The 12,904-nt window shown below is 22.3% G+C and overlaps 1 protein-coding gene across 1 annotated transcript; it reads left to right on the top strand. All coding sequences in view use genetic code 6, as the record gives it.

The window, feature by feature from the left end:
- Positions 1-187: 187 nt before the first annotated feature.
- TTHERM_00296020 (transmembrane protein, putative) lies at positions 188-11,802 on the top strand (the record flags this gene model as incomplete). Its single annotated transcript, XM_001013234.3, has 16 exons — positions 188-664; positions 719-1,521; positions 1,571-1,694; positions 2,510-2,971; positions 3,065-3,556; positions 3,810-4,328; positions 4,546-4,656; positions 4,708-4,829; positions 4,999-5,282; positions 5,381-6,069; positions 6,314-8,550; positions 8,846-9,237; positions 9,298-9,790; positions 9,849-11,182; positions 11,241-11,451; positions 11,514-11,802. The coding sequence occupies 16 exons, from the start codon at positions 188-190 to the stop codon at positions 11,800-11,802; spliced, it is 9,039 nt and encodes a 3,012-aa protein (XP_001013234.3).
- Positions 11,803-12,904: the final 1,102 nt, after the last annotated feature.

The following is a 12,904-nucleotide window of genomic DNA, read 5'->3' on the forward strand; positions in this document are numbered from 1 at the left end:
AATTACATAATCAAAAATGAAAATAAATTTCAATTGTTTATTTTTTTTCTTTTCTTAATTTGCATTGCAATTTTTTATTTAATTCAAATGTTGTATATTATATTTCAAATAACTGCTATTTAAATTAATTATCTCCTGTCTAACTTTTTTATTTGTTATAAATAACATAAAAAAAATTTAAATAACAATGATTTCAGTAAAGATAAAATTGCTAATAAGATTAAAGCTTTGCCTTCTTTTCTCTTAATTAACTCTAGTTAAGGCAATAGGATGCCCTTTTTGGATATTAGGAGCCTCATCCTACTCTCCGCAAATACAAACTATGATACTTTTGAAATCAGATCCTCAGCAAAATTTTCAAGATATTGCTGCTGTTGTCTACTATCCTTTCACTGTTGGCATTTTTAATTTTGTTAAAAATGTTAAGTACACAACCATTGAATAGTCAGAAGATGTACAATTCTACCAAATTGATAAAGATGATAGATAAAACCTATAAGTATCTATTATTCATACCCTAGATGCTAAAGGAAGAATTATTGGATGGAACTCAGGAAACGGATCTAAACAAAATACTATTTAAATTCCTTCCTAAATTTAAATCAATCCTAAATCATGTTTAAATTCTGAAGAACTAATAGTTGTGACATGGGATACATCAAATGTATTTTTTTTTAACTTTAAATTTTATTTATTTTATTTTTAATATTAATAATAGCTCTTTATCATCGATTATTCATCTTCAACCATTTCTGATTCAAAAATAACTACAATTTAGCTGGATTAAGCTTAGATAATTTAGTGTGTGAGCGATAAGGCAAACAGAAGATTTTTGCTTGTTGATTCTTAAGGAGGTCTATATACATTTGATATTATCAGCTAACTTTTTGAAAAGCTATTTTAAATAGAAAAATTTGTTAATTTTTAGTCAATTTACGCAACCAAAAATTAAATTTCTATAACATATGCTTCATAAAATGGGTCTTTCTATGTGTCTTCATATAAAAACTCAGTTCTACAATTTTAGAATACTTTTCCCTCAGTTTCAACATAGGTATTGGTTAGCTAAGAAGAAGATTTTATCATAATAATAGGAGAGTCAAATTTATTTTAGGTATGGTCAATTGAATAAAATATCTTAGTATATCAAGCAGATTTCTAAAAAATATATTGTGATCAAAGAGATGCAAACTAAACCTCAGTAGACTCTACAATTAATTTTACTTTTGGATCTATTAATCAAAGAAACCAAATATCAATTGTTTCTGATAAATATGTATTTGTATACTCATTAGAAGAGAAAAGTCCTCTTTTATTTAAAAATTAAGCTCTTAAGATAACAACACTTAAATGGATGCAAGCTTTTGTAGTTGAGAATTAAGTAGTGGTGTGTTTCTAAGCTTCTGTTTCTACTTTAGATCTTAATACATCTAAATTTATTTATTTCATGGACTCCTTTCAATCAGCCTAATCATCTTATGATATAGTTAAATAACTTTAAATTGACTCTGATTTTAATAGGTAATTTTTTCATTTATAAAAAAGTTTAATTTATGGTAAAATATATTAGAATAGTTAAATCTGATTAAGCAGGAACTATATAGTATTGGTCATTGTTTGACAACTAACTTGAAAAATAAATAACCTAAATTAACCATGACACTATATTTTTTATAGATAAGTCAATCAATAAAGTAAGTTATTTTTTTAATAATTTTATAAGAATGTATTTTCTATTAACATTATCATATTTCCAGTATTTACATTCTTGTATCTGCGGAAGCAAATAATTAATTTAATTCATAAATTTTCTATAAATTTTATTAATTAAATAAATAATTTTAATTTAATTTTATCATTATCAAAGATGTTAAAAGTTTTTATCCAATTCGAATAAAAAATTGAAAATAATTTAAAAAAAAAACCATTTAATTTGATTAGTATAAAAATTATAAATAAAATTTAGCTTTATCGGTTAAATTAATAATCAAGTAACCAACTAATCGCTGACTAAAATAAAAATATTATTTTATTTAAAACTATAAACAAATTATAAATTGTTTTGTAAAATAAATATAAAATATTTTCCCCCCATTTCTTTCATTCTTTTCCAAAAAAAAATTAAATTTACTTTATAAATTTAATGAAAATATTTAGAGATTTATTAAATAAGAGATAGTTCAAAAAAACTAAACAAATTTTATGGTTTTTAAATAATTTAAAGTTTTTTTGAAACAAATAAAAAAGCTCTTATTATAATAAATGAATAAATAAAACTACTCTAAAATTAAAAATGTAAATTTAAATTTTAAAAATAAAAACAATAACTTAAATATACTTTTTAAAAATAAAAATTTATTATAACTAATCTAATTTAGAAAAAAAAAAAAATATGAATTAAATTCTTCTTCTCTGCATTTACAACAATTTAATTGCTGAAGTGTAAAAATTAAACTTCATATTTTGGTATACCCATTAAAAATTTTTAAAAACTAATTTAAATGTAAAGCTCGTGCAATACTAAACTTATACGGCCACTGGCTAAACTTTGATAGTAATCTATGATTATTTACTTGGACTATTAATAGATAATATAATAAGTCCTTTTGGATAGAGCAATCTCTAAGATTTTGTACTTATTTAAGACAAGCAAAATAAGCTTATCATAGGATTTGTAATACAAACAACATAATATGTAATATACAAGCTTGATAGCAGTTTAGATCACTCACTAATATTTAGTGGAGTACTTCAACAAAATGGTTCTATCAATGGTAAAATCATTTTGTTAGAATAAAAATAACAAATCTTAATAAAAATTAATGGATATCTATGTTTATTCAATTACTTTTATTCAAGTGGAGATAGTAATTAATAAATAAATTTACAAAATAATACTGATTAGGTTATATCATATTTTTATCTTAGCTAAGCTTTAACTCTAATTTCAGTCAAGTAATAGAAGATTTAGGTAAATAGTATTTTTTAATTTCAATAATATTGATATCTTTAATATTAATGTGTATATTACTTGAACAATAAGATATAATATTTTTTTAAAAAGATATATCAATATGACAACAATAACCTTAATTTAATCAACGACCTAAGCTACAATGTAGGATAACCTTCGCAGATATCTTTAATAGATGAATAGCAAACACTTGTTTTAAATAAAGGAAATCAGCTTTGTTTTATGAATTATCAGAATTATAAACAATAAACATTGAATCTAAATGATTAATAAGTGTTATTTTACACATTTGATGGGCCTAAAGGCTTGCTAATAGCAGTCTTAAGCAATTCAAAAATTATTGTTGTAGATATTGGCACTACAAATTTTCTCTATCAAATATAAATATACTCTAATACAATACAAACAGTTGATATTTATACTGACAAATAATTAGTTATGGTTGCATATAATGATGGATAGATCATTTTATATAACTATATAAAAAATATTATACAAAATGTATTCAATAATGCGTATCCAGCTGATGCTAAAGATTTAGACTCAAAATATAACACCCTTGCTCTAAAGTCAAATGTATTTGTAATAAATTATTAAAGTAGATTTTCATTTAATTTAAAAACTTGATTTCGGTATTTTTTTCACAATTTTTTGTGATTAAATTTGATTTTATACACAATAATGCAATATTAAAATAAAAATATATTTAATTTCAAAAAGATTTAATATTTTATATTAAAAATTATAAAATTAAATAATATATTATTTTTAATTTTTAAAATTGTCAATTTATTTATTTGATAATAATAAAAAAAAAAATTTATTTTTTAAAAAGATATTTACAAGAACATTGGCAGATAATTGCTTAATTAATTAAATAGTTAGCCCTAATTAATTAAATAGCTTTTATATAGATGTAAAAAGTGGTTTGACTCTAATGCTATCAAGCTAAATACAGCTGTATAGTTAAATAAAATAGTAATATATTTCGAGCTCACCAACTAGCATTGATTTAACTAATTCTTATATAATATACTCAATACCATCATAAAATTACTTATTCGTTGGATTTGCAAACGTAACCTCCAACTATGTGATTGTGTATGAACTTGATACATATAAGCAGATTGGTAGGTTGAATCATAATGTTTCTTAGTGTGTCACAATATATAAATTTTTCTATGACGAATATTTAAATAGACTTTTTGTAGGTTGTTTTACGCCCGGAACTATAATTGTCTGGGATTTATCTAGAAACTTTTAATTAATTTAAGTTCTTGATCAGATAGAATCTGTCTATAGAATTACAGGAGTAATTTTTAATCCTTAAGATAAACTTATCATGTTTCTTGGGGTAAAATATTTATAATTTAAATTGATTCTTTAAAAATATACATTTTAAAAATTAAAAATTTATTCATGTATACTCATTTTAAAATTAGAAAATAAGGAAAATTAATTATCTTTTATATACTTACTCAAGTTCATAAATTTTTTTTATTAACAACAATTTAAACATATTTTTAAAATATAATAATAAAAATAACTCAATTTAAAATTAATTTATTAAGTGGGCTTGGTGGTCAAAATTGGTTGATTATTATACCTTAAATTATAAGTGCACAATAGCAGGATTATTTGGGAAATTTGATTTTACTAACAAACTACAAATAATATGGGATGTAAATAATTTTAAAGGATAATTGAGGATATAATTTTTTTAAATATTATAGCACAATGGTAGTGTTAGACTTTACAATTATAACTGTGATAATATAGGTTATATAGATGCTCATGAGAATTGGATATATTAGGGTCTGATTGATGAGTAAAATTTAATCCTAACCACTGTTAGGTAAGCATTTTTAAATATATTTAAAAATAAAAATTGAATTTTTTTTGTAATTAATTACCAGCAAAGATAGATATGTAAGAACTTGGAATTATAAGAATATGCCTTATCCAAATAAAATGTAATAATAATATCAATTTTAAATTTTAAATAAACTTAATAAATTAATTAGGTTTGAGATATAGCTTCAAAATCCACTGTATGATGGTTTTCTTGACAAGGATAATAATTATGTTTTTGTATCAGATTTTAATGGTTTTATTTATGTTTTAACATTTCCATAATTAGTCCTTGTTAGATAAATGCAAGTGACTAATTCTTAAATAAATAATCTTTATTTTGATTCAAAGCACAACATGCTAATATTTGGATGCTTAGGTTCTAATACAATAGGCTATTATAATGTTGTTTAATTCATGTAATCATTTGCTAAAACTTTCTCTTATTCGTATACAGGTAAGATTAAATTTTATTCATACGATTTTTATTCTAAAAAAATGAAGATAATTAATATTTTTGAGATGTTTTATTAAAATATTTGTAAAAATTTAAAGGTGTGATGTCAACTCTTTAAACATAGTAAGGAATAATATTTTATCAAGAAGGCAATGTTATTTAGCTTTGGGATTATAAGTCTAAGTAATTAAGATATGGATTTTATGTTGCAGACTCAGGTATAGATTTCTATAGTGATTTCATCCTCATCGAAGGTTAAGCTTCAATTGCTGCTTTACTAACTCGTGAATAAACAGTATTTTTTGATATAAATACTATATCAATAATTAATGTCTAAAAGCAAAAATGCTCCAGAAATACCTAAATACACGGGTATTTGATTTGCTCATTTGTTAATTACATAACAATTTTAGATGTGAATGAATATATAGTATTTTAATAAATTTCGATTGATAAAAACTCTTCTATTATTGAACTTAAAGCTATTATGCAACTTAAAACTTTTTTTGTAACTACAACTTAAGGATAGTTAATAGGGTACACTCTTAATCACTCATCATAATAGTTATAATTCAACTAAATATTTAATTTATAACTGCTCAGTGAAGCAATAGTAAATAGCTTGTTTATCGAGTAATCTAATAGCTATATTTTAATAGCTTCTGCTTTAAGTGGGTAAATAGCTTAAATGGTATTATCTTAGGAGCTTGTTATTTTAAAATAATAAACACTTTTGCTCCCTGGAATAAGCTCTCACGCTCATATTCTATAACACACCAATGGTTAAGTAAAAATTTACCTCTTTTTTAATTTTTTTTAAAGTTAAGAAAAACTCTTTCTTTACAACATTTTTTAAACTAAATTAATTTCATATTTTCATTAATTTTAGAAGAGTTTATCAAATTGTAAACTTATTTAATCTAATTTGAACTATTTAAATTAAAATTTTTATAAAATTTAAAATCAAAATAACCAATTATAAAAATGTTTTATTAATTTTAATAATAAACTAATTAAATATATTATATTAGGTATTTATTAAAAGAATACAGGATTTTTCATTAAATGTATTCAATCCTTATGACTTGACTCTAATAAGCTAAGTTGATAGTCCCTGCATTGGATATTCTTATAAACTTGATATAAGCTTAGAATTTGATTATATTATATAAAGTTGTTTAGGAATTTATCAAATTAATGAGCTTTCTACTTTAAAATTAGTATCTTATGGAAGATTTACATCTACCCTTCTTTAATATCCTGTAAACCCCTTATTTACCCCAAGTGATAACAAGATAATTTTCATAAATAAAGATTATTTTTTTGATGCTTACACTTTTCAAATATAGACCTATAGAATTAATAGACTCAACTAAACAATAACACTGTTAGGTATTTATACATCAGATTTTTCGAGACTTGGAAAAGTAGCAGATTATGAAATATTTGACACAGAAGAAAATGTGTATGCATAACTTATTTTATATTCAGGAATATAAATAGCTTAGATATAACTCCCTATATTTGGCTAATCAATCTGTTAAGAGTAGATTACTTCAGACTAGTTTGCTTAGGTATTATAATCTATTCAAAAAATTTATCTATAGATATACAACTACTTTCCTATTTAATAACTTATCTTTAATGTATTGATTGAAGGATAAACAATTTTACCACCTTTTCCTCCTTTTTAGTTCTCAAACCACTCACAAGTAAACATTATTTCAAAAAATACAACAACTAAATACAAAATAATTGCCAGTGAAGACCTGTTTACTTCGTTTTCAGGATATAATCTCGTATCTTTAAATAACTTATAAATATAACCAGCGACTTCTTAAAATGATTTTATCCTGTTTTTAATTCAAGAAATATAAACATTTCAAATGATTAATGTTTAATTAATAGGAACTTAAAAAATATTTAGCTTCTAAATAAACTCTATTAATAGTGTCTACTTCTAGTAACTAACTTTATCTGGATTAATTTTAAATAGTCCAAATTTAATAAGCCTATTTAAAATTACAGGAGTAAAATAAATAACACTTTAATAAATAAATTTATTTTAGTCAATCTTTAATTAAACTACTCTCTTTTATTTTTAAGATGACTTAAAAGTGTAATAAGCTTCAATAGATTTTGATTAGATAAATATTACAAAATGTCAATTTAATTACATTTCAGATTCATAGTATATTGCTCCTATTTTTATTTCTAATTACTTTAACGTTTCTTTTTCAGACCTGAGTTTAAATTCTAATAATGGTGTATCTTTACCATTAATCAAAAGTTACCTAATTTAAAATCTATAGCTTAATAGCACTCAATTTACAAATAACCAAAACTTGATGTTCCTTTAATATAAAAAAAGCTTAAATTTAGAAGAAAATATTTTTGAAATCAATTAGTAAATAAATAACGATTACATCTAAATTTAGAATGTAACTTTAAGTAATAATACATTTAATGATGCAAAGTAGTATAGTGCACTAGAAATTATAAGTCAGACATTGAAGATCACTGATTTTTAAATCACCTAAAATAGAGATTTTATTTAACAAAATACTATTGTTTCAATATAAACAATTAGTGATTTTAATCTTGATAAATTTGTTGTTTGTTAGAACTAAGGGTTTTTTAACTTGGCTGTTATATAAAATTAAAATTAAGGCACTTTTCAAAATTCAGAAATAACAAATAACGATGCAACTTAGACTTTAATGATTACTTAGTCAATTCTTCAAATTTTAAACTTAAAGCTTTAGCATAATTAATCAGGTGGATTAAGTCAATTAAATTCAATTTTAAACATAGACTAAAATTCATAAGTTAACATAAAAAACTCAACTTTTAAAAATAACTTATCTAAGTTAGGTGGTTCAATATTTTCGTCATAAAGTGAGCTATAAATTGAAGGGTCTTTTTTTGACAGTGATTAAGGTTTATAACATGGAGGATCAATATATTCTGCATATTCTAATTTAAAAATAAATGATTCTTAGTTTTTAAATTCAAAATCAACAAATGGGGGAAGTATTTATTTTGAAAATGGAATCTTGATATTAAATAAAATATATGCTCAAAACTGCTAATCTGGTGGGAGTGGAGGATATGCATATATTAATTAAGCTACCTAATTTTAAATCTCCAACTTCAGTTCATAATATTGTAAAGCTTTTAGTGATGGAGGAGTTCTGTATATAGCTCAAACTAACGGAAATAGTTCTTATATTGTGGACTCTATTTTTTAAAATAACTAAGCATTAGGGTATTTATTTTTCATTTTACTTTGATTAATAAAAAAATTACTATTTTCAATAAACAAATTAAAATTTCAAAATACTAATTCTTCTTCCATTATAAATTTTAAACATAACTATTATATGGCAGTACTAATAAAATAAATTTGAAACCATTACAGTAAATAATAAAATTTAATATAAAAAGAGTTGTTGATTAAGTATTTTTTTTCATATAAAGAATAAATTCTAAAAAATAGTTTTTAAATTCGTTAATTACTTGATTATATTTTTTAATAATTTTAAATAAAAATATGAAAATAGGAGCGGAGGAGTTATTTTAATTCATGGTTCAGAAATAATAATTTCTAAATCAAACTTCGCAAATAACAAAGCTGGAATAGGAGGAGTCATAAGATATTTTGATTTAAAGCCTTAATTTTTAATTGACAGAGGCAACACATAAAGAGATTCTTGTAAAACATTTAGTTAGAACTAGTGCAAATCTAATAAAGCTATTATCTTTGGTGATTAAATTGCAAGCTATCCTTAATTTGCTTCTATTTTACCAAGCAAAGATTTCGATGTGGATATAAGAAATTACCCATTTATTACCTTTAACAATTTTAGAAGCGGATAAAGTAACTTTGACTTGACTATTTAATTTTTAGATGAATTTAAAAATTAAGTAAAACAGATAGATTTATAAAATCAAAGTAATAAAATTTTTTTTGTACAAATTTAAATCTATAATTATTTCAATTTTTTACAAATAGCTTTGGTCAGTTAAATAAGTTAAGATTTATTCTAAGAAATAAGCTCATATAATTGTAGGATAAATATTTAACAAAGTAGTACATTTTTATAAGATCAAATTGTAAAAATAGAAGGTGCAACATTAGTTGAATATACTTATTACTCATCCAAAAAAATAGGATGCTTTATGAATAATTTTAAAATTACAGGAGTTCCATCTAAAAATGCTTCTATATAGCTTTCACTCAATGGGATGAAGACTCTAAATAGCACTAATCAATTTATTAATGCAGATAATATAGAAATATCTATATATTTTAGAAGCTGCGAAGCTGGTGAGTACTATAATTCAGTATGCTAAGGCTGTTAACTGTAAGAGTGCATTTAATGCTTAAATGGAACATATTCCCTCAATTATCCGTAAATAGGAGATTAAATTTAATGCAAAAATTGTGACAATTAAAAAGCTAGTTTTTGTGAGCTAAACCGAATTGTGCTAAGGGAGAATTACTGGTAATTAATTAATTCAAAATTTAATTTTTAATTTAAAGATTATAATTTAAAAATATAGGAGATAAAGTAACAATTCTGATGATATATACTAATGTGATCAGCTTTCTAACCCTTGTAATGGAGACTCATCAAAAGGGTACTGTTAAGAGGGATACACAGGGGCTTTATGCTCATCTTGTGATGATTATGGGTATGTATGGGGAGATAAATATGGAAAAGTAAGTGAATTAGGTAAGAAAAGCATTTAATGCTCTTTATGCTCTTCTATTTAAAATAATTCCTTTAAATAAATATTATTACTCTTAGGAATAGTACTCTATCTGGTTTTTTTAATTTTAGAATCCTAAAACAGTAATTGTAAAATGTGTCAAATTCGTATTATATCCTCACTTAAAATTCTCTAAATGGGAGTATCATAGTTTATACTTTAATCCACAGTAATATCCAAGATCTTTATAAATTAATTTTATGTAATTTCGGCTTTGAAATCTAGTATTGGTTTTACATTCCCTGGATTATTCTAGAGCTTATTTACCTTTCCTCAAACGACTTCATAACCAATATTGGTATTTTTATATTCAATAGATTGCAGCTTGAGTTAATTAAATTCCGACATACCAATCCAATACTTGAGATTTATTTACATCTCAATCGTTCTTCCATGTGTCTTTTTGATACTAATTTATATTTCTATTAACATGATTTTTATTGGAGTATAATATTTTATGCCAAATCAATACTATTATACTTAAATTAAATATAATAATTCTAACATGGCAATTAGTACTATAATTGTATTCAGTTATCTTGCTACATAGAATATTTACCAGGCTGCATTAGAAATTATTATTTGTGAAAAGTTTGGAGATACTTACTACATGAAAAGTTAAATGGATTAAGAATGCTATAATGATGAGCATAAATTCTACATAGTATTTTTAATACTTCCTGTTTTAATAGCAGTCATAATTATCTATCCTATAATTATGTTATATGTATTATGTAGAAACCATTCTAAAATGTTCGACAATATATCAACAAATGTTATAAGAAGATATGGTTATTTCTTTCAAGGCTATAAGAAAAATAGATGGTGGTGGGAGTTTATCAAAACTTGGTATAAGATAATAATTCTATTTTTGTCAACCTACTACAATAGTAAACCTCAAATTTAATTGATTTCAATAATATTTATTTAGTCAGTTTACTGTGCTTCTATAATACTCTTTAAGCCATATTAAGATCGTAAAATAAACATATTAGAGTCTAAATCAGCCACTTATGTTCTCTTAATTTTTTGGGTTGCTTTGTTTGAGTAGTTGAATGATGATATACTTTATCTTAATTTTATTTTTTCAATTACTTTAGTTGTATTATTAATAATGATGTTTGGTAATTTAACTTTCCTTTTATCTTTAATATTTAAACATTAATCATTAAAATTAAAAAGGATAATTAGCAATGAGTTTTCTTGGAGTAATTTTTAAAAGAAATTAATATTTCTTTTTAAAAAGTAAGTGCTTACTTTCGATATTTAAATTTATATCAAGAAGGTTAGTAAATAAATAAGCATGGGCCCAAAAGTACTTGTTTGAAAATAATTATTTACTATACAATTTGCTTTTTAATTAAGAATATGATCCTTTCAAAGTGTTTAATAAGTAAATTTATTTAATCATTAAGCAACTTTAATTAAATTAAGAAATATTTACAATAATTATAGTTGGTCAAAGTTAAGAAGATCTATTTACAAAGGAAATTTAGCAAAAATCTAAATTGAAAATTTTTAGAAACTTATCGATTAAAGTGTAAACAAAGAATTAGATTCAAAAAAAGATTTTCCAAAATCTCCAAAGTAGCTATTCTCAATTTAATTTAATAATTCTTCAGCTTCTTTAAATAGTCCAACAGCATCTCTATTTAAAAAACATACAAGATAAAAATTTAGTATGAATAAATAAGGTATCAATAGAAAATAATTTGACAATATTGATGAAGAAACATAAAATTGATTAAAATTAATTTTTTACTACGAAATTTTAAAACTATATGTTTGTTTAGTGTTTTATATGTTTTTATGTTTTTGAGTAGTTTTTTTAAATAAGATTGAATATACTCTTGTTAATCTATACACAATATTTAAAATTCTTTGAAATTTTTTTATTTTTATAAATCCTTTATTCAATTTTTTTTATTAAAATTTAATGAGCTCAAATACCTTAATTTAACTTTTAAGATTTCTTATTTAAAATATTAATATGGCTTAATAAATTAAAATTTTACTCCTAAGTAATTTTTTTCTTACTGATTTTAGTCGTAAAAATAATAATTTTTATAGATATCTTTTTTTTTAAAGTAAAATATTTTAAATTGTTTTTAATACTTTTATTTATTGCAATAAAATTTAAATTTTCTTCACTTTCTTAATTTTTAAATTTTTAGTCGAAAAAAGCAAATAGAAAGAAAATTTTAATTTATTTTTGAATTAATATTTGCTTTGAAATATTAGCTGTTTGAACATATGCAATTATTAATAATAAATAAACTATTACGCACCAAATTTAACTATTTATCAATTTAAACTGATTTCCATTCAATATTGATACATTTTAATTATATTTAAAATTATTCTTATTTTAATGAGATATCTTATAAAATAATTTTAGATTTAGTTAAACATATTAGAAGGTAAAGCTATTATAATTAATTGTGAATATTTCTAAGTATTATTTTTTTTGTAGTTTGATGCATTTTTAATTAGCTTGTAATACTGAAAAATGATACAAATTAAAAATTTAATTATAATATATTTTTTAAAAATCGATTTAAACGATAAGATCCATCAAATTTCAAAAGTTAAGAGCAAGATATTCAAGCTAATTACATATTTTAATTTTTTTCAGTTTTGTATATGCATTTCAGGATGGATAAAAATTTTTATATTAAAATGGCATAATTATTTGGTTTATATCCTTTTTACATATCAAATAAATATAATAAGAAAATTTTTTATTACACTTATATTACATATAATTATTAGCATCCAATTTTGTTAACCTTTGACATTTCATAAGAATAATTTTTAGAAATTAAAAATTTTTAAAAGATTTTAGC

This window comes from Tetrahymena thermophila, assembly GCF_000189635.1.
Source record: "Tetrahymena thermophila SB210 genomic scaffold scf_8254688, whole genome shotgun sequence".
Lineage (NCBI taxonomy): Eukaryota > Ciliophora > Oligohymenophorea > Hymenostomatida > Tetrahymenidae > Tetrahymena > Tetrahymena thermophila.